Below are 22,216 nucleotides of genomic sequence, written 5' to 3' on the forward strand. Positions count from 1 at the left end.
TTCTAAATGCCAGAAAAGAGTGTGAAATAATTAAACTGACATGTTCTACCACTTAGCAGCTGTGTGAGCGAGGCAGCTTACTTGATCTCCCTGAGACTCAGTTTCCCCTTCTGAAATAGGAGTCATAGAACCTTTCTGCAGAATGTAGGACTCATGAAATCCAGTATGTGAAGCCCCTTGCACAGGGCCTGGGAAGCAGAAGGTGCTGGCGAATGTTGTTTCTCTTTTCTCTGTCTTTCTTGAGAAGCTCCCATTGCTTGTATTTTTGCTCTGTCAGAGTTTAGCTGGGAGCTGCTGACAGTGAATGGCTTATAAAGTAGGCTGATTTTTCTGGGGAATTATATTTTCTATTATGTCAGGTGTTGGCAAACTGAGCTGAGGGCGACTGCCTGTTTTTATGAATAAAGTTTTATTGGAACACAGCCACGCCCACTTGTTTGTTTATCATCTGTGGCTGCTTGTGTGCTGCAGAGGCAAAGTTGAATAGTTGAGACCATGTGGCCCGCAAAGGTGAATATATTTTCTCTCTGGCGCCTTACAGGAAAAAGTTTGCCAATCCCTGCATGTCTTACTTGTAGCCTGCTCTTAGGCCCAGTTGAATTTCTTTCTTGGTGATTTTAATGGCCACTGGTTTCAGTTTTTCTTTAGCAGTTATTTATTCCCAGTGTGACCAGCTCTATGTGTATACTGACACACACACACACATATTTGTTGGTATGTATGTGTATAGAGGCTCACACATAGAATTCATTAGCACTGTTTTTCTGGGGGCATTCAGGGAGGCGGTGTGCTCTGTTCCCACGTGGGTGTGTGTTGTGTCCTTTGCAGTCAGCATCCTGCATGAAGATTGGTGCTGGAAGAACAAGAGTCTGGAGGTGGAGGTTCTGGAGGACGATGTGTCAGCGATTGAGTTCAGGCAGACAGGCTATATGCTGAGATGCTCCCTTTCTCACGCCATCACTCTGGTAAGCGGGGCTTCTGAGGATTCTCTTATGTGGAAGGACACTCGCCTTTTGGAGAGCGAGAAGGACTAGCATGCTAAGAGTATTATCAGCATAGATAGTCAAGGCGGATTCCCTTTTCTGCCCCTCGACTCACCCGCCTATTATGGAAAGCACCATGAGGAAGTATTTTGAGTCCCTTAGTGGAAAGATGCCTTTGGGAGATTTCCTTGTCCTGGCTCCACATTAAATTCTAACTTTGACTAGTGATTTGGGGAAGCCGTTGACGTAGTGCAAAGCACGTGGGCTTTGTAGCGTCGGGCAAGTTCATTTAGTGTTTGTGAGCCTCCGTTTTCTCCTCTAAAATTGAGATCATAATACTCACTCCCCAGGGGCATCGTAAGGTTTAAGTAAACCTCTTACGTATTTGAAGTTTTCCTGGCCGTATACTGCTATTATTTATGAACAGGTGCAGCTGAGGACAGAGTCGGTCATTCTGTTGTAGTCTCTGCAGCTGGATTGGCAGTGTATGCAGTGGGTTTCAGGAAAGGGAGCACCTGTGTACACCTATGTAGACCCATTCATGAACTTTATATAATTTTTTGACTTCCAGCAATGGCAGATGTCACTGTCAGGTCCCAGTGGAGAAATGGAGGCAAATGGCAATTAAGTGGCCGCTTATACCAGAGGCAGTGAGACTGGTGTCTCCAACGCCAGTTGAATGCTCTAACCGTTTAACTACAAGTGCTCAACAAACAGCTTTGTTATGAGAGATGGGTTGATTAATATCCAGTTGAGAATAAGTAACAGACATTTAGGAAACCGTTCCTTCCCTTAAACCCTCCAGTGGATTTCCATTTCCCTTAGACTGAGATCCATCTTCCTTAACGATGGCCAGCCCTTCGCTAACTCGTACCTTACCCCTTACCCCTCTCCCCCTCGCTCACTGGGCCGTGGCATATGGCTGCCTCGGCCAGTTCCACACCAAGCTCGGTCCCTTCTCCGGGCCTTTGCACATACTCTTCTCTGCCTGGAATGACGTGTCTTCTCCACAACTGAGCATAGTTGCTTTTTCTCATCAGTCAGGCTGCAGCCCCAGTGTTACCTGCTCAGGAGGGGTCTGATCTGAGGCCAAGCTGAACAGGCCTCTGCGGTGGTCCCTCTCTATCCTGCTCCCTGTTTATTTCTCTGTAAGCTCTGTTCCTTCCTAGCTGAAGTCTACTGACTTCTTTGTTGACTACCTGGGTTTTCTCTCTTCCCATATTAGAATGTAAGCCTCCCTGAAAACAAGAGCCAGGGCAGCAACCAAGGCCTAGCCTGCGTCTGCCGCATAGCAGGTGCTCAATAAATATTAGTTGATTGAATGAAAAAGATCACGTTTTTGTTGGAAGTTTTGGAAGCTTTTTGATTTTCCTGTGGCACCCAGCTGCTCACATTATTAATGGGCAAAACAGATGACTGGTTCAGAAACAGAAATATTATTAATCATCGCTGTGTCTCCATCTCCCCTAGTAAGTCATTGTATTGGCTTTGGTCCCTTAGGAATTTTATCAGGATGGAAATGGACCTGAGAACGTGGGGATTTATAACCTCTCCAAAGGCGTCAACCGATTCTGCCTGTCTAAGCCCGGTGAGTCTGGAAGGATTGATGTGCTATGAGTGAGAGAAATGGAAAGGCACCAGAGGGTGGTTTTAAAGGCGTTTTTCCCTATCTCGGTTCAGTTTGCATCAAGCTGTCAACTTTGGTCGTGGTTAGCTCCTCTGGAGGCAGCAGCGTTTTTTCCCAAAGAAATAGAGGTGGGGGCTGGCACGTGTTCCCGGGCTCTCGGGTTGGAGTTGGGGCCAGACCACTGGACCCTTTTCACTTCTAAAAGCATTGTACCATCAGCCCATGACCTCTCCTGGTGAGTGATCTTTTTAAGATAAAGATTGGATCATCTCCCGCCTTGCTTAAAGTCCTTCAGTGGCTTCTCTGTCTGTTAATGGCTTTATTGAGATGCAATTTGCAGACCATAAAATTCACCCATTTAAAATGTGTACAGTACAGCGATGTTTAGTAACTATACCTAGCTTTACAACCATCATTTTAATCCAGTTTAGAACATTTGCATCACCTCAGTAATATCCTTCCTGCATGTTTACATTTAATCTCTATTCCCAGCTCTAGGCAGCCACTAATTTATTTTCTGTCTCTATGGATTTGCCTTTTTTGGACATTTCATATAATGAAATCATACAATACTGTTATTTTTTAGGCTTCTTTCACTTAGCATAATGTTTTTGAAGTTCACCCAGGTTGTAGCAGGTATTAATAATTTGTTCCTTTTTATTGGTGAATAGTATTCCATTGCATGGATATATCACAGTTTGTGTATCCATTCACTAGTTGGTGGGTTTTTGAACTGTTTCCCGCTTGGGGCTATTATGAATAGTGTTGCTATGAACATTTGTGTACAAGTCTTTGTTTGGACATTTGTTGGGTAGATACCTAGGAATGGAATCATAATAAATTTATGTTTAATTTTTAAAGAAACTGCCAAATTGTTTTCTGAAAAGGCTGTATTTGCCATTTGATATTCCTACCAGCCATGCCTGAGGGTTCATGTTTTTCCACATCTCTACCAATATTTGTTACTATCTTTTTGATTTTTAGCCCTCCTGGTGGGTGTAAAGTAGTATCTCATTGTGGTTTTATTTTGCATTTTCCTAATGAATAATTCAGTGACTTCTCTTGGTTCTCAAGATAAAATCCCCACTCACCCATGGTTTCACTTTCCACAGTTTCAGTTACCTGTGGTCAACTGTGGTCCAAAAATATTAAATGGGAAATTCCAGAAATAAACAGTTCATAAGTTTTAAATTGCATGCTATTCTGAGTAGCGTGATGAAATCTCTCACCATCCTGCTCCCTTCCAGCCCGGAGATGTGAATCGTCCCTTTGTCTGGCACGTCCACCCTGTATACATTACCCACCCATTAGTGTACGTAAAAACATAACATGTAGAGGGTTTGGTACTGTCTACGGTTTCAGGCATCCACTGGGGGTCTTAGAACGTATACCCCACAGATAGGGGGTACTCTTGTACAGAACCCTTAATCAGACCTTGAGCTCCTGTGTAATCTAGCTCTACCTGTCACACTCTGCTCCAGCCACTCTGTCCTGTGTTTTAATCAGGATGCCGTTGGCTGCAGGTAACAAAATCTATACGGCAACCCCCAACAAGTGGGGTTAATTTGGCCCAGTAACAAAGTCTGGCAGCATCAGGCATGGGTTCAGCAGCTGGTAGATGTTAGGGTTGGTGTCTTTGTGATTCTTTTAGCTCTTTCCCTGGTATTTCTTACCTTGTGTTTTCAAGGTGCCTACTGTTGCCCCAGAAAACTTATGTTTAAGGCAGGAAGATGGGGAGAGGGGCGGGCAAACATTTTCCATGCCGCATCCTCCAGGAAACTTCATGTCCTACCGGCCAGAACCGTGTCACAAGGCCACTTTCAGCTGCAAGGGAGCCTGGGGAGGTTGGATTTGCTGCCCGAGGCTGGGCGCATTTTCACCCTAAACGTAAGCAGGAAGGACAGCTGTTAGGGAGACAGCCAACAAGCCTGTGGTTCAGATGCTGTGCTCTGCCCCAGTGCTTTCCCTGCCCCACCCCCTCGTCACCCAGCTCTTGCCTGCCTGCCCATCACTTCTTGGTTCCGATGTTACTCCCCAGGGAGACTGGCTCTACAGTGTCGTTGGGAGCTCCCTGCTGTGCTCGTGTCCACAGTGCCCAGTTCCTCCCCTGCCCATACCCGTCACACCTGGTGTGCACGTGGCTGTCGAATGCTCTCTCTCTATAGATGGCAAGCCCCACGAAGGCAGGGACCGTGTCTGTTCCCACCGTGTACCAACACCTGGCTCACTACCCGGCCCGAGTTGCCCTGTCAGTGTTTGTCAAATGAAAGAACAAACAAAATGAATGGAGAAACCTAGTAATTTTTTTTCTACTCGTAACTGCATTGAGGCTTGATCAGTGTGACAGAAACAGCAGAGGTGATTTGAACTAATTTCATGTTTTGGTCGGTCATATGGCCAAAATGTTGGTTAAAGACCATTTGGGAGAATCCGTTGTTACACTTTGCTCCTTCCTGAAACTATTCTTCTGGCAAATGACATCCTATGCCCCTAATCTGAGTGTACCCCGCGTGAGCTCATGGCGTGAAAGTGTTTTTGCAGTTGTTCCGTAATTTTCTGGGCCTTCCCCTGCCCCATGCCCCCTCTTAGGAATATTTATAGGAAGGAGTCCAGGCTGTGGCTGTCTTTTGGGTCTTTAACAGAATCTGTTAAGTAGAAAATTCTCAGTCTGATTCGCAGTAGAAATGTACTTCCTGTTCCTCCTTGTGCACGTGTCTGTTAGCTTGGTCTGTGTAGACTAAAGTGCTGTGACTTGTTAAATTATGCAAAATGAAAATCCTTGCTTTGTGAGTGGGCCTTTAAGTGGATCAGGTCATTGGTAAGAAGCCATCGTAGGCAGCGGAAAAGGCATTTCTGATCCCGTGTTGCACATCCATGATAGGTTGTGAGTGAGAGGCACCGCCTTTGGATTTCGGATGTTGGAATTGCTCAGCATAATAGACGCTCTTCTCTGAAAATTACTTTTGATTTCCTGGCTGCAGGCGTGTACAAGGTGACCCCTCGCTCCTGCCACCGGTTCGAGCAAGCGTTCTACACCTATGACACGTAAGCCGGGCGCCGACTGCTCCGGGGTGTCTGTGTCTCCTGTGGAGGAGAGTGAGTGTGACTCTCTTCTTCACTCATTGCTGAGAACACGGGAGTTTTTTGTATTTTTTCTGGAAGCGGTAAGGTTAGGCATGGAAAAGAATTTCTAGACAAGGATTTTAAGACAGTTGGGTAAATTACTGAGGAAATGAAGGTAAGCTCTCTTTCCCAAGAATTCTGTAAACCCAGGACGGAAGGCTGTGGTTTGGAAGTGGCTTAAATACAATGTTTGTTGAATCTTCCAGCCTCACTGATGAGAATTTCTCAAGCTCAAGTCTACCATTTTTCTATTTTTACAAATGCTTGTGGGTTTCACAGGGAATTGGAGGTGTAAAGTTATGGCGTGGAGAATCAGTTTACTCTTAAAGACACTTGTATGTATTTTAGGAGTTCTGATGCACTAAGAGCAGTGTCACAGAGTGTATTTCAGGGTCAGGAAGGTCGCCCATAAAGGATGTTGTTTGTGATCCTTTGAGAACCATGAGGTGATGTGTTTTCTTTCCACTTCTCTGATTTATAGGTCTTCACCCAGTATCTTGACGTTGACAGCCATTCGCCACCACGTCCTTGGAACTATCACCACTGACAGAATGATGGATGTCACTGTGACTATCAAGTAAGACTAGTGTTCTGTGCTGGGCTGAGCACGGGAGGGTGGTGGACCAGACCTTTTCTAATGGACGCTCTGAAAATTATTCTTGATTTGTTATCTCTAGGCGTACGTACAAACGGTCTTCGCTCTTATACTTATGTGACATAGCTGTAAATTCACAACAGCCTTATTCCTTTCCTTTTATGACTCAGGAATTAACTGCGGATGAGTAAGAGTCTCCTGACAGCTCATTTCAGTGTCTTAAATTTCTGTTTGAACTCGTTACACTTCCTGTCTTTGCTAAGGGAAAAAAAAAATGTCTGGTTTGTTCACTGTATTTCAAGTGTTTTAGCAAATTCAAAAAAAATTGCCTATTTTTCTTTAGATCCTTTTTCTAAGGCTTGGGAAATAGAGATGACACCTTATATGAGAAGGGTCATGAGAGAAAGTGTATGAAAGGCAGTGCCTCACTGAGGGTCAGGTTTGTGTGAATGTCACCTTTGAGAGGAATTTTTGCTGTGTGGTGGGTGCATCTGACACCCTAATTTTCTCAAGAAAGGAAAGAGTTTTGACAATATAACCATCTTTGTCAAATAGAATGGAAATCTGAGTAACTTTCTCCCAGCTTGCCTTATTTGAAGTTGCCTTTCCAGCCGTGTCTCCATCTTTCTGTCCACCCGTCCGTCTGTGAAGAAAATATGTATGGAGAACCCTCAGTGGTTAGGCACTGGACGTAGGCGATAGCCCCTGCCCTCGTGGAACTTACAGTCTCATGGGGGCAGCAGACAGTAGGCCAAGAGTCAACATACAGAACTGTAAAATTACAGCTGTGATAAGTGCTTTGACTTTGACCTTGTCAGGGGGTTGAGGTCCATGCAGGAGAGGTGGGCTTCTGGGGGCCAGCCATGTGAAGGGTCTTAGCTGTGTCCTGTGGACACTCTGACATATTTCAAGTAGAGGGATCACTTTCTTTTTGTTTCAAGAAGGTCCCCCTGGCGGCTGAGTGGAGAACAGATAGAAGAGGCGCAAGAGTGGAAGTCGATCGAGGTGGGGGCAGAGGCTCTTGTAGGAGTCCAGGTGAGGGAGGATGGGGGCTTCAGCCAGGTGGATGGCGGTGGGGATGGAGAGAAGTGGATGGGTTGGAGAGTTGTCAGGGAGATTGAGTTGAAGGGACGCGGCAGCAGGCTGACCACGTGGGGTCAGGGAGGGAAGAGTGTCAGGGGCAGCCCGTGGTCTCTGACTGAATTGATGGGATACCTATTTACCAGGGTGACATGGTTTCTAGGAGAAGGCCTTGCTACGTTTGTCTTGTGGGCCTGGCACTTTGCCTGGTGCTGGAGCAATGTCTTTTAGTATTTTCCTGCTTGGAAAGTATGAATTACTGGTATGACTAGAAAGTCATATTTTTACCAGTAGTGACTCCATGTTACATTGTTTTCAGTCTTTATTAAGTTTATTTTTGTAACCTCAGAAGGGTTTTTGTTTGGTTTGGTTTTGCTGAAAATTATGTGAAATGCATCTTCCAGCTGGACATGGCCGGGGGCGGGGTCCCTAATGGGGGTCTTGTGCTTCCCGATCCAAAACCAGATTCCTGGTGGTCGCCCTCCACAGACCTCCTCTGTAGCCTTCCCTGTTTGAGAAATGGCAGCTCCGTCTTTCTCGTTGGTCCTTGACTCTTCTTTCTCTTGCATCCCATACCCAACCGATCCATCTGCAAATCCTCAACTGTACAATCCTCAGTATCCAGGGGGTTTGGTTCCAGGACCCCCCGTGGTTACCAGAATCCACAGATGCTCAAGTCCCTTATAAAATGAAGTCGTATTTGCATATAATCTATGCACATTCTCCTGTACACTTTAAATATACTTTAAGTCATCTCTAGATTACTTATAATATCCAATGCGATGTAAATGCAATGTAAATAGTTGTAAATACAATGTAAATGCTATGTAAATAGTTGCCAGCATGTGACAAAATCAAGGTTTACTTTTTGGAACTTTCTGGAATATCTTTTCCCCCAAATATTTTCCATCTGCGGTTGGTTGAATCCTCAGATGCGGAACCCATGGAAATGGCCAACTGTATATCCGTCATCCAGTCCTTTCTTAGCACCTGGCCTCTATACTTTGGTTCCACCCACCCTTGTCTCTTGCTGGGATCGTTGCCGCAGCTTCCTGTCTGGCTTCCGAGTTTTGGCTGTTGCTTTATAACAGTGTGTTGTTCATGGGGAAGTCCGAGTGATCTTTAAAAGTGGAGACCCTGTCATTCCTCTGTTTAAAACTCCATCCCCCCAGGGTCCACACCAAGGTTTGCCAAGCCCTAGTCTGACATCTGATCTGGCTCTACCTGATCTGGCTCTGCCTGCGTCCCTCTGGCCAGGCCTCCCTGGTCTCCTCCTTGCTGTCCCTTGAGCATGGCAGGGAGCTGCCTCCAAGGCTCCGAGAGACTTTGCACTCGACACCTCCTTGCCTGAGGCCTCCTCACCCAGAGCCGAGTGGTTTGCTCTCTGCCGCCCTTCCTTCAGGTCGGCGTGGTGTCACCTTATCGGAAGGGACTTGGCTGAGCCCCTAATAAAAAGTAGCGCCCCTCGCCTCCCACCAGCTCTTTTATCTTTCCATGCTGCTTTATTTTTCTTTATTGTACTTATCACCTGACAACATTTTTCTGTTGATTGTCTACCTCTTCCCACTAGAATGTAGATTCCACGAGGTTGGGGAATGTTGTCTGTCCTGTGTACAGTCTCCCCAGTGCCTGGTTCTCTTGCAGAGTATGTTCTCAATAAAGGTTGAAAGAGAGAAGATGGTGGTGTGGAAAGGACTCCATGTCCTACGGGAAATCTGATAAGTTTCCTTCAAGTCATAAAGTCAGTGGTATTTCATCCCAGCCCAGATCTATCAGATATGTCCACCATGGCAAAGAAGTTCAGTTTTTTGTTTTTAAAAAGCTATTAGTTTATTCAAAACAGGAGAAGACTGTGTTGGTGGCTTTATGAGGTGCTTGGGTTTTTTTTACTGCTGGATCTCTGCTTGCAGAAATGTCTGATTCCCACTGACTACAGGGATGCGTGACTTTGTCTTCTGGACTGCTCCTTCCTTTCTTCCAGATCTTCCATCGACAGTGAACCCGCCCTGGTCCTCGGCCCTCTGAGGTCCGTGCAGGAGCTGCGGAGGGAGCAGCAGCTGGCCGAGATCGAGAGCCGCAGGCAGGAGAGGGAGAAGACCGGTGGAGAGGAGGGGGTTGAGGGAAGGACCAAACCCCCTGTGCAGGAGATGGTGGACGAGTTACAGGGCCCCTTCTCCTACGACTTCTCCTACTGGGCACGGTGAGCGCTCTCCGGCTTTCCCTGCAGGGTCCTCTGTTCTGATGTCCTTCCTCATGGGGGGACAGACCAGCCACATTGAAGTATCTTACTTATTTTAGGTCTGGAGAGAAAATCACTGTCACACCCTCGTCTAAAGAGCTGCTCTTTTATCCTCCTTCCATGGAAGCCACCGTCAGTGGAGGTAAATGTCAGCTCAGCGAGCCGATGACACACCTTTGCAAGTGTTTCTTTCCCTGCAATTAAAATTTTCTTCTGTGCTGCTGTTATAGTGAAACCATCTTTGTAAGGTACCTTCAATCCCCTTTGGCACATAGATCTTACTACTTGATGAGTGAGTGAATGAACGAAAGGTCTAAATCAGTAAATGTGACTTTCACTATTAGAATTGGGGGATCTTTTTGGAAAAGGACTCAGTTTTCCTTGATGTTATCAGGTTGACACCAGAAGGGAGATAAAAAGCAAAAGCATCAGTTGTTGAAACGTCTGAAATGTCTTTGTGTGTCCGAACTGTTTGTGATGTTTGCGTTTTTTGGTCGGGGTTATGGGAGGGTCTTTTGGGGACTGGATAACCAGAAGTGATTGCTGGTGGAATATTTAGGCTACCAATAGCTTTTCCTAGCATCGTGGGTTCATTAAACCCTGGACGTTTCTGTGTTTGGAAGGAGAGTATTGAAGGGCGTGGCTGTCCAGCAGGCAGCCTGTCCGGGGCAGCCTTCCATACCGGTCCTCTGAGGTCCAGCCGCACAGGCTCTGACCTGCAGTAACGGCTTCTCTCCCCACCTGTGGCCTGTGAGAGCCAAGGGAGAGGAGCAGGGGAAAGCCAGCTTTGTTGGCTGTACCTGCTAACATTCCTGGCAGTTGAACAAGGCCATTCATCAATGGTGAGAGGCTAGGGCCACTTGCAGTCACTGAGGATTCTGGTACAGTCAGCAGCCTCATTGGAGCTGGCTTCCAATATCTCAGTTTTAGGCCCTTCTTTAATGGGAAGCCCCAACCTAATCTTCTTTATCTCTTCCCTTTTTAGAAAGCTGCCCAGGGAAGTTGATTGAGATCCAAGGGAAAGCAGGCTTATTTCTGGAAGGCCAGATCCACCCAGAGTTGGAAGGAGTGGAGATTGTCATCAGTGAAAAGGGGGCGAGTTCACCCCTAATCACAGTCTTTACTGACGACAAAGGTGCCTATAGGTAAGGCCGTGACTAAGAAACATTTGCTTGGGATCAGTTGGGGAGCCTAGAAAGAAACTGGGGAGCCAGGTTTCCTTGGGGCAGGTGATGCTTCTTCCAGGATTTGAAGCAAAGCCATCTCCAGTGTTTTCTTTTTTATTCAGTGTTGGGCCACTGCACAGTGACCTGGAGTATACCGTGTCCTCGCAGAAGGAGGGCTACATTTTGACTGCCGTGGAAGGAACCATAGGAGACTTTAAGGCTTATGCCTTGGCAGGCGTGAGCTTTGAGGTAACACTGTGTGCTTTTAAAAAGCAGCTTTATGGGGTATAATAGACATACAGTAAGCTGCACGTAAAGTGTATAATTTGACAGTTTTGACATATGATGACCCCCATGAAAACACTACCACAATCAAAATGGTGGCCACATCCGTCATCCTCCAAAATTTCCTCATACCCTTGGCAACCCCTCTCTCCTGCCCCTCCCCACTGCTCTGATCTGCCTTCTTTCACTATGGGTCATTTTGCATTTCCTAGAGTTTTATATAAATGGAATCATTCAGGATGTACTCTTTTTTGGTCTGGCTTCTTTCACTTGTAATTAGGAGATCTGTTGACTTTAGCTTGTGTGCATACCTTTTGGGAAGTATTTTAAGCTTTCATCCTTGACTCTGTTCTCTGTCGAAGGATGCAGAATGTCTTTCTCTCTTGCCTCAGTCCTTCTTGGGAAGAAGCATGCTGTGTGATGGACAGAGTGAGTCTGGAGATCCTTGAGGCTGAATATTTTCAACATAGAGGCCAAATAAATTAAAATTCTATATTGCAGAATGCGTTTTAAACCAAACTGAAAGATAGTCAAACTGGGAAGAAATATCTGTACCATAAATAACATTCCCCGTTTACCAGGGACTCCTAAAATCTATAAGAAAAAGACAACCCAACATGGGACTCCCGTGGTGGCACAGTGGGTTCAGAATCTGCCTGCCAATGCAGGGGACACGGGTTCGAGCCCTAGTGCAGGAAGATCCCACATGCCGCGGAGCGACTAAGCCTGTGCTCCACAACTACTGAGCCTGTGTTCTAGAGCCCGTGTACCACAGCTAACGAACCCTGTGTACCTAGAGCCTGTACTCTTCAACAAGAGAAAGCCCGCGCTCACCGCCACTAGGGAAAGCCCGTGCGTAGAAACAAAGACCCAACACAGCCAAAAATAAATAAATAAATAAATAAATAAATAAATTTTTTTAAAAAAGACAACCCAACAGAGAAAAGATAAACCAAGGACATGAAAGGCAGTTCACAGAAGTCATCCAAGTCACTCGTAAACATACAGGAAACACTTGACTTTGGTAGTGACTGGGGAAATGCAAAGGAAGTTACCATCGAAACACTGGGTCTGGGGTGAGATTTGCAATAATCAAGACAATATCCATCTTCTTGGCGAGCACGCATTTTCCCACACATAGGTAATTTGTTGGAGCTGGAAATGGTTACAGCCACCATGGAGGGCAGTTTGGGGGTTTCTTTCTGAATTTCGAGTGCACACATCCAACAATTCTACTCCTAAGAATTGACTGTTCGGAAAAAGAAAAACTTAAAAAACTTAAGTGCACAAAGATACACACGCTCGGGGACATTCAGATAGCCTCTCCTTTTCCATCACAAAACTCGGTGGCTAGCCTGTGTGCCGTGGTTGGCCGACCTCTGCTTTAGAACGATATGCAGCTGTTCCGAGGCAGCGAGGCTGATCGGTGGGGACTGGTGGACGAGGGCAGCCGGGAAAGTGGCTGAGGGCAGAGAAAGCAACAGAACCGTACAGTTTAGGGGCCCTCCCGCCCAGCCCCACCAGATCACTTATGAAGTCCATCAACAGCAGCCATAATGCTGATAAGATTTGTGTGGGCAGAGTTCTGGAAGGCTGCACACCAAACTATTAACATTGGTTACCCTGGGGATGAATAGGAGACCTTTTGTCTCCCCCAATGAATAACCCATTAAGGATTACCTCTTGACTTGTTCATGGCTAATATGAGTTAACCTTGCTCTGGGGTTCCTTTTTCCACCCCCAGATAAAAGCTGAAGACGACCAGCCCCTCCCTGGGGTTCTCCTATCCCTCAGCGGTGGTGTGTTTCGTTCCAACCTCTTGACTCAGGACAACGGCATTCTGACCTTCTCAAACCTGGTAAGGTGTCTGGTAGTTTACTGCCTGCCTGACTCCCCCCATGAGAGTGCCGGGACACGGCGGCCTTGACTTGTGTGTTGCTTGACAACGTGAGAACAGAAAACCAGCCTGGAGTGTTGTACGTTTCTTCGGGGACCAGACGTAATTAGAGGATTGCTCTCACTAGAACTTAATGCTGCTGATTCGTGTTCCCTTCTGCACAGACTTCTTGTTTTCTGGTCACCCCCTTGTCACTGAGACAGTGTAATTAATTACCCCGGCCCCAGCGGCTCCTGTCTTAAACATCCCTTTGTTTTACCACAGGATCGTGCTGTTTATAATGCCGAGTCTTGTTCGGGGGGTGAGCTTGTGTTTCTTCTGCAAAGCACACTCCCCGTGGTGAGTGGATAGCACCCAGTTTTCACTGGGGATGTAGAATGAGGCCCTGAGTGATGGGCACTCAGGAGTGCACGTCAGTTGGCCATCTTGTCAGCCCTGGGAATAAAGTGACTGTTACAGGGATGTCACAAACAGGCAGTGAGTTGTATCTGAAAGATCACGTGCTGTGCAGTGATGCGCACCCAGCTTCAAATCTTCCATCTGCTACTTACTTGCTGGGTCATCTCAGGCAAGTTACTTGACCTCTCTGACCTCCGTTGCTTCCTTCATAAAATTCAAATATGATTTCTACCCCACAGAGTTCTTGTAGGCGCACCATGATGACAGCTGCTGTTAGAATTGTAATTGCTGTCACTGTAATGATTTATTGTAGAGTTAGAGTTACCATTTCTGTGTGTCTAGGAAGCCATGGAGCTCTTGGGCCTAATTCTGGTCCATCATGACTTCAGCCGCCCCCTTTGAAGCCATACCTAGATTTGCAGCCATACCTAGATTTGCAGCAGAGGCTCAGTTTGTGGTTGTCTCTCGGCAGAGCCCCGGCCAGTATTACTTCAAGCCCATGATGAAAGAATTCCGGTTTGAGCCATCCTCGCAGATGATCGAGGTGCAGGAGGGGCAGAACTTGAAGATCACCATCACCGGCTACCGCACGGCCTACAGGTGGGCAGCCCCACCTGCGCCCCTCTCTCCCAAGCCCGGGCTATGGGATCACACTCACGCTTCTGTTCTCTAGAAACTCATCCCAGTCTTCATACTGATTTTATTTGGAAGACAAGGGACATAAGATACGAGGTCCACAGGCTCCTGACTGCTGCCGTTTTCTTCTAATATCTTCAACGAGTGTCCCCGTTTTTTTTTTTTTTTTTTTTTTAATTTTAATTTTGGCCATGCCAGGCAGCTTGCAGGATCTCAGTTCCCTGACTAGGGATCGAGCCTGGGCCGCAGCAGTGACAGTGCTGAATCCTAACAACTAGGCCAACAGGGAACTCCCTTCAAACGAGTGATTCGGTCACAAAGTTCCTATTTTGAAATTGGCCTGAGAGACCCTATTTAGTTCCTAAAAATTTTCATTTTTTAAAAAAGTTTGAAACTTGAGTGAACATTTTGAAAAGGAGGAAATGCATTCACTTGAGTGAAACTTGGAAATCCTGGAAAGAGTCTGTACAATGTGAAGTTTCCCTCCTATCCTGGTCTCCGAGCTACCTGGGTTTTCCAGTATTTCTGAATACTTTCAGAGACGGTTTATACAGATATTAGTAAAAATATTTATACACACGCACACATATTATACACATTTACAAAAGCACTCGAGGCAAAGATCGATTAATCAGAAGGAGTGGCTTTAGAAAAATGGACCATTTTCAATCGAACATAAAAATGGAATGACTTATTTTCATTTTATTGGATGCTTCATTATTTAAAGCTTAACACAAAAATACAATAAAGTGGAATAAAATAAAGCTTAACCTTTTTTAATTACAAGTTTCTGGAGCATCCCTTAGAATGTACAAGAAGAGAAATTGATGACAGCCTTCTGGCTGGCCTGAGCCCTCCGGCAGGAAGGCTCGATTTGCAAGTGACACAGCTAGAACTGAGTTGTCTGGGTCATTTGGGGCACAGTTCTCCATTGAAATATTTTGCACCGTAAATTGTTAGTAAATGCAGGACACTTTCCCTGAAATCTTTTGTGTGCTTCAGAAAACCCCAAGAACGTCATGTTCTGTTTCTTCTCTCGTACCTTTAGTTGCTATGGTACAGTTTCTTCCTTAAACGGAGAACCAGAACAGGGTGTTGCCGTGGAAGCAGTGGGCCAGAACGACTGCAGTATTTATGGAGAAGACACCGTGACGGACGAAGAAGGGAAGTTCAGGTTACGTGGATTGCTGGTGAGCCTTTGGACGTGTTTCATTAGTGGCTTTTTTCATACCGGGTTCAGCGGTGCCTTGTGGTGCCCCCAAGACTGCTAGGAATGGGGTCAAGAGCATTGCCAGGGCAGCATAGGGTTCTGGAGCTCTTCCCAATCCCTATTGTAGCTGACATACTTACCTTTTATGTAGCTGATGTACTGGGTTGGGGGTTTTGTAGCGAAATAAAGGTGGAAAACCATGGGTTTGGTGCACCTTTTGCCTAGCATGGGTAGTGTGGCTCAGGCCAGGGCTCTCAAACCAGATGCCAGTGGCGCCAGAAGACAAGTGTGAAAGGCTGGAGGATGCTGGGTGCCTGGTAGGGAGCGGTGCGGACTGCGGGGCCCTGGAGAGGGTCTGGCCCACGAGAAGGGGGCAGCTGCCACTCAGCTCCAGCTCTACACAGCTGTGTGGGAAGACAGACTCAGGGTTGCCAGATCGTTTTGAGTTTGTAAAAACATGAAAACTTCTGATTTTTAGATGTTAACAACCAATTAAAAAAAAAAAAAAACCCACAACTTTGTGCAGGCCAAATAACCGACTTATTTGTCCTTTTGGCTGCTCAATTGCAACATTTGGTTAAGAATTTTTGGTGCCTTTTTCCTCACTTTTACTTGCGCATCCATACATTCATTTACTCGTTCAGCAAACACTAAGTAGGGTCACCGAACGAGAGTGTGGGTTGATGGCACCCACTGGACAGGGCCACTTGGATCCAGGGTTTGGTCCTCAGCCTTTCAGATTCACAAACTGGATGTTCTTAGTTGACCCCAGGGATAGTCGTACACATGTTGGCAACTGACTGATGTTTTTCTGAATCGCGTGAGCTGAGATGCAGATCCGTTTGCCAGTTTACTTAGGTATGTTGGGGCGATGCTGTCCTCTCCCAAAGGTAAGAACATCCACGTCCATTGTGCGCCCATCCCCACTCGCAGATATGGGGAAGTCAGGTCAGGAGGTTGCTTGGTGAGTGAGGAGGGTTCAAAAAGCTGAAGGAGGAAGATGGGCTTGGGGAGGACTGGAGAGCGTGTGTTCTGATGGCCAAGCCGGATGCACACCCACGGGTGGGCTCCCTGTGCCCTCTGCCCACCACTCCCCGTCTTCAGTCTCTTCTCATCAGACTCGGCGAGACAACGGCGCTATTGCTCCCGCAGGAGTCTGGATGGCCTGACTGCGACGCTCCCTTCTCACTCTCCTCTGCCCTTGGAGAGGCTCACCCTCTGTGGAGCGTGCTGCCACCGGGACACTGCTCCCTGCTGTCCCCCAGGCCTGCTTTCCTCCCTCGTAGCAGTGGTTCCAGAGAGCACAGAGTGGTGGCGGTAGCATGGATGTCCCCCGCCGCCAGGCTGGCTGTAACTAGGGCCCCGGGAGGGGCGACGGGTCCTTAGAGCCAGCTTCTCTGTCTCCCGCGTTCAGTGCAGGCCCAGCCTTTGAAATTTTGTCCTTCGTGGGCTGCACTAATGCCTTTCTCCCTGGGTTTGAATCCTGCCTCCGTCATTTCTTAGCTGTGTAAGTTCAGGCAAGTGTCTTGTGCTTTTTATGTGTTTCACCGTCCGTAAAGTGAGGATGAGAATAATGTCTACCTTCCAGGATGGCTGTGAGTATTAAGTGAGTTAATACACGTAAAACACATGGAACAGTGCGTGACACACTGACTCCGTAAGTGGTAAAAGCAAGAACAGACAGCACCTTCCCCTGAGGTGGTCCTCACCAGAACTGCCAGCTTAGGTGTTTGTTTGCAGCTTTTCTTGGTCTAAGTTAGCAGCAGGAGGAGGGCCTGGCCGGCGCCTGTGCACTTCAGTCTGCCTTCCCCTGGCCGGAGCTGGGGGACTCGGTGTTCCACGCTCACCTCCCTCTTACGGTTGCAGGAATGCAGATTCTGCATCACCGTTTTGGTTCTTCCCAGGGTCTTACTGGCCCAGACATGTTTCTCTAAACTCACCAACTTAACACATTTTATTTAACTAAACCAAATATAGTTTTCTTCTCCACGACAATAGATTTCCGTTTTAAATGATGCTGCCCCACACCCTCCTCGTAATAGGTGTTAATTCATTAGCGCTTTCAGCGTTGCTTAGAGTCGCCCCCTTGTGGCAGCCCACTCCTTTTTCACATGCCAGGCCTCGGATTCTGGAGGAATAGCCTAAGGCTAGACGTTTCCCGTCAAGGGTTTGGATTTGAGTTTGCCAGTCTCCCAGAGGACGCCAGGCTGGAGAGCCCTTGTTGAAGATTTCCTAAGGATTTCAGCTCCCATTAGAATTCATTTCCCCAGTTGATCTTTCCGGGCAGTGTACTTGTCAAGGCACCTTGGGTGAGAAGCTGCATCCCTAGATGTTGCTGCCAGAGGCTGAAGGTGAATCCCAGAGTCAGCCGGCCAGGAGCGAGGAGTCGGGCTGGTTAGGATGGGAGCAGCTGTCCGATGGGCTCCTGCCCGGCCGGGCATGGACATGAGGGGGCAGTGCCCGTTCTTCCCAGCTTCAGCAGTGCCCGTCCCTTCTTTTCTTTACAAATTGCTATGCATGTCTTTCCTTTCTGAGGTGCAGGAAAGATATTTTGAACCAAACCCAATGCTGCTGGTCCTCACTGAGCTATAAAGTGAATTAATACAGTCACTATTGGTGATCATAAATTTGATTGTTCTTGTTTTTTTAATAATAGCTTTTTGTCTCTGTAAAGGTACCGTGTGCTCATTATAAAATAGTTCAAGCAACATATCAAAAAGGATGAAATTTTGAAAGGGAAAAAAAAAAAATCACCCTTAAGCTACCACCTGGAAGGGCCCCTGGTTAATGTAGAGCAAATGCCATTTTGGACACTGCTCTGCCTGCACACAGAGAGGAAGGTCACAGTGCACATGATTTTAGGAGACCAGGGCCGTGTTATCCTGGCTAACGTATATAGATCAGCAGTTACGATCTCAGGGTTGTCCCCTCTTGGATGCACACGGTCAGCTTTGAACTTGGCCCCAGCTCTAGATCCTGATGTGTCATCGGTCCAGTGTGCAGTTGATGATCAGCAATTGGTTGTTTTAAAAGTTTTTAAAACCCCGCTAGTATAAGTGATCTGTCATCCTTTGCAGAAAGATGCAGATCTTTTCTTTTAATAAGTGTGTAAGAAAAAATAGTTCAGAAGTTGACCAACAATGGGTTCTTTTATACTCTTATTAAAGCCTTGCGTAAAGCTGAATTTTGTCTGATTTGCAGCCTTCCGAGAAGGCTCATATCTTGAACTCATATCTTTCTTTATCAGAGTTGCAACTAGCCCATACAGCAATGTAAGAAACAAACAAAAAACTTCATTTCTTCAAGGCAGTTTACTTCCCTCTTTTGGAAAATTGTCATAGTGTGCTGGCTTTCTTAGAACAAAATACTTTACTGCTATCTGCCAAAAAATTATCTAAGTAAATAATATACATCCTTCATGTGTGCAGTGTCAACAAAAAAAGTTTTTTTAGAAAAGTGTGGGTTTTTTTTTTTTTTTTTGATAAACATCATATATGCCTATACATTTGAGGACTAGAATAAAATGTATAAAGAAGAAATTTGTTTTAAAAAAGGAAAAACCTCAAATCCCACTTCCCAGAAATAATACCCCTTTGGGAATGTCATTCCAGATACCATTCAGTGCACATACACAGCTAGAGGGGCGGGCTGGGCAGCGAGGAAAGAATAATTTTATCAGAATAAGCATATCATGCTTGCAGTTTTGGAATCGGAAACCACATTTAATTTCCCTTGGGTAGGAGAAACTGAATGGGGTTTGAAGGAATTGTAGAACTTCAGGAAAATGTTTCTGCATCAGGGTGCTTTTTCAAGGAACTCTTAAGAGGGTTAACAGGCCACATCCTAGGAACTGAGGTGGAACAGGAAGGCGCCCGTCTGATGGGGGCCTGCAGGCAGAGCAGGCTCAGATCAGGTCTCGTGACAAGCCCCTTTCCAAAGAAGTGACTCCTGCGTTTGTTTGCAGCCGGGATGTGTATACCACGTTCAGCTCAAGGCAGAAGGCAACGACCACATTGAACGGGCCCTGCCTCACCACCGGGTCATCGCGGTATGACATGAACTTCTTCAGTGGAATCGTGGCATGATTGCTTCCCTCATCAAAAATCCTTCAGCACTCCTCTGGCTGTCTGCCTTTCATCTGTTTCGGCCGGGGTGGGGTGTGGGGGGGCTCTTTAAATCCTAATTAAGGGCCCTTTTGGAATAGTGTCATCTTCACAAGCAGCATTTTCTTGGGCTTTTAATGAACAGCATGGCTGTCCGTGCATCCAGAGAAGAAATCCGAGCTGTTGTGTGTCCCCCCCCCCCCCCCCCCCCCCGGCAAGTTCGGATCATTATTCTGCAAGTTAAGGATCTTAAGGGCTAAGTAGCATTTCAGATCAAGGGAGGGTAATAAAGAGAACATGAGCTTAATTGGTGACGGGGCTGCCCACTTTTCTTATGTTTAGATGACCTTGTTTTCCCACCAAGGAGAGCCTCTTGATCTTTAAGATCACGACTTAGCTAATTGATCCCTAAGGAGGCAGCCCCCCAGGTCACAGGAAGTGGCCTTGGAATCATTTGCAGTGAGGTTTTCTTCCATGGAATAGGTCTTGTTCTCTAGAGTAGAGGGCTTGGGTGGACGAGAGGGCCTGCCTCTTGCTGGCTTTATTAGGTGGCATTAGGCATAAAGATTATGAGGGGTTAGGAGGCCGGTGGGGCATTTAGAACTTTTTGGCCTAGAAAGTGAGTTTTCTTGATGTCTTTATGGCATCTGGCATTTTAAATGGTTGTGATGGCTACGTCTTATAATTTTGTATTTCCCTGCCATGGGGACTTAGACCAGGATCACAGGCAGTCATGTGGACTGTGGTCCCACATATGAAAAGGTCACGAACGGGGGCACACACCCACCCAGAGGGGGCAGCTGGAGCTTGGCTCCTGCCAATCCCTGCCAGGCAAGAACATCTTTCCCCTTTTTCAACAGAAGCTGGGAAATCTGGCTTTTTTTATATGAAATTTCTTTTTTTGAATGTTGACAAGTCATTAAAAGTTAGAAAAAAAAAAAACTGCTTGTCAAACAAAATGTGCCCATGGGCCAGGTGTCGCCCATCTCCTGTCAGTTTGGGACCATAGACTCAGGCTGCTGGAACGGCAAGCTTTGCTCTCTGAATACAAAGTGAAATCAGCTAGGAAATAGCTCCTAGGAGATCCCCCGGCTGGAGTAGAAGTCTCCCTTCCAGCGTCCTCAACCCCAGCCTTCCTTCTCTCTTCCCAGGTTGGGAATAATGACATCGATGATGTGAACATCATAGTTTTCCGGCAGATAAATCAGTTTGACTTGAGTGGAAATGTGATCACTTCATCCGAGTATCTTCCTACATTATGGGTAAGGCCAGATTTTTAAGGTTCAAGTGCTCTGTTCTTTCCGGCTTCAAGATGAGAGGGAGCAGGATATCCGGGCCTGTCTAGCGCTTGCTTTAGCTGAGGGTTGAGGTTGAGATTTAAGAATCTTCAATCCCAGCATGCCTCTGGGGGAATGATTCCTGATTGCTGGAGAGAAACGTGGTCCAGTTTCAGATCACTGTTTTGCCAGCCGTGTGTGTCTTTGGAAGCATCATAGTAGAAACCTAATGAACGAACAATACAATCTGGAGTCTAAAACAGAAAGATGGTTATAGGGCAAAGCACCTCGTCACTTTCTAGATTCTGTGCAGGGTTGGGGTGATAGGCAGTGGACCTGGAGTCAGACAGTCCGGGCTGGCTCCTGTCCCACAGTTACTCACCTGGCTGCCTCGGGCACCCCCTCATTCCCATGGGCCTCTGTCCCCTGCTCTGTGAAACCACGGAGTTGGACTCAGTGACCTCTTAAGGCCTGCTGGAGCTCTTAACAGAACCCGCATGTCTGCAGTTAATGAAGAAGTGTCTATACAGTATCCTGTGATGCCTGGAAGGATGTTAATGAATCGCCATGGGGATGTATTTTTCAGAGGCACACGTAATATATACAGTGAAGCATTTGACTTGAGTGAGAACATGTGCTTAAGTTAACTCACCTCAGCTGCCCTTCAGGGGCTGCGGGCATGTTGCCTATGGGCCTGGTGGGTGATGCCTGAGTGTGAAGAGGGCTGGGCAGGGATGGGGAAACTGGAGGGAGGGGATGGCGCCAGGGCTGTACCTCCCGTGTCTCACGCCCCATTGCAGATGGTGGTGGGAACAGGCAGTGAACCTGGGCTGGAGAGAAAGAAAGGCCACCAACAAAGCACTGAACTGCTTCTGGAAGCAGCCAGAGAACCAGACGCAAAATGGGAATGCGTTTCAAGTTTAAGGAATACCTGTGGGGTTGAGGTTACGGCATGTGGGAGGCCACGCCAGGTGGGCGAGGCCGGCACTGAGGAGGGCTGGGTCCCAGGCTCTACCAGGCGATAACTGTGCGACCTTAGGTGACGCAGGCTCTCTGAGTCTCCATGGGGATGACTACCATGCCTGTTTAATAGCCAGAATTGGTGACGATGTATGTGAAGTGCCTGTAGCAGGCCTGGCATGTTATAGACACGTTAGAAGCTATTCTCTTTAATATTATCACTACACTATTTTGAGTGTTAATGTAAGTTGTCAGAATCTATTTTAAAATCTTAACATCTCGACACGTGTCACGTCACTGGCATCTCAGATGTGTTAGGAATGGCCTGTCGGGGGTGGACGGTAGCTCTTTCAAAGATCCATGTCTCCAGAGATCCTCTCCCCACAAGAGATATGCTGACCCGAGGGTGTCTGAAATGCAATGTTTATCGTGTATTCAGTTTCAAAAGCACGCCCTCTTTGTCTCTGCTCTCCAGGTAAAGCTTTACAAAAGTGACAACCTGGACAACCCGATCCAGACGGTCTCCCTGGGCCAGTCCCTCTTCTTCCACTTCCCGCCCCTGCTCAGAGACGGCCAGGTGATGCCCGCTCCACTCTGCTTTCCGTTTTTGTCATAGTGGTTGCACTTTTCAGCTAA

General features: G+C 46.9%; 1 protein-coding gene across 1 annotated transcript in view; it reads left to right on the forward strand.

Annotated features, from left to right (window-relative positions):
- The window catches only part of LOC132348556 (BOS complex subunit NOMO1), a 53,162-nt gene that overhangs the window by 25,464 nt on the left and 5,482 nt on the right, over positions 1 to 22,216 (forward strand). Inside the window, exons 15-28 of the mRNA XM_059896157.1 lie at positions 829 to 965; positions 2,484 to 2,571; positions 5,592 to 5,655; positions 6,215 to 6,310; positions 9,390 to 9,608; positions 9,707 to 9,789; positions 10,633 to 10,792; positions 10,936 to 11,062; positions 12,843 to 12,956; positions 13,867 to 13,994; positions 15,079 to 15,220; positions 19,205 to 19,288; positions 20,495 to 20,605; positions 22,056 to 22,157. Coding sequence (XP_059752140.1) covers positions 829 to 965; positions 2,484 to 2,571; positions 5,592 to 5,655; positions 6,215 to 6,310; positions 9,390 to 9,608; positions 9,707 to 9,789; positions 10,633 to 10,792; positions 10,936 to 11,062; positions 12,843 to 12,956; positions 13,867 to 13,994; positions 15,079 to 15,220; positions 19,205 to 19,288; positions 20,495 to 20,605; positions 22,056 to 22,157 — 1,655 coding nt within the window. The remainder of the gene's footprint in view (positions 1 to 828; positions 966 to 2,483; positions 2,572 to 5,591; positions 5,656 to 6,214; positions 6,311 to 9,389; positions 9,609 to 9,706; positions 9,790 to 10,632; positions 10,793 to 10,935; positions 11,063 to 12,842; positions 12,957 to 13,866; positions 13,995 to 15,078; positions 15,221 to 19,204; positions 19,289 to 20,494; positions 20,606 to 22,055; positions 22,158 to 22,216) is intronic.

Source organism: Balaenoptera ricei, chromosome 15 (assembly GCF_028023285.1).
Source record: "Balaenoptera ricei isolate mBalRic1 chromosome 15, mBalRic1.hap2, whole genome shotgun sequence".
In the NCBI taxonomy this organism is placed as follows: domain Eukaryota; kingdom Metazoa; phylum Chordata; class Mammalia; order Artiodactyla; family Balaenopteridae; genus Balaenoptera; species Balaenoptera ricei.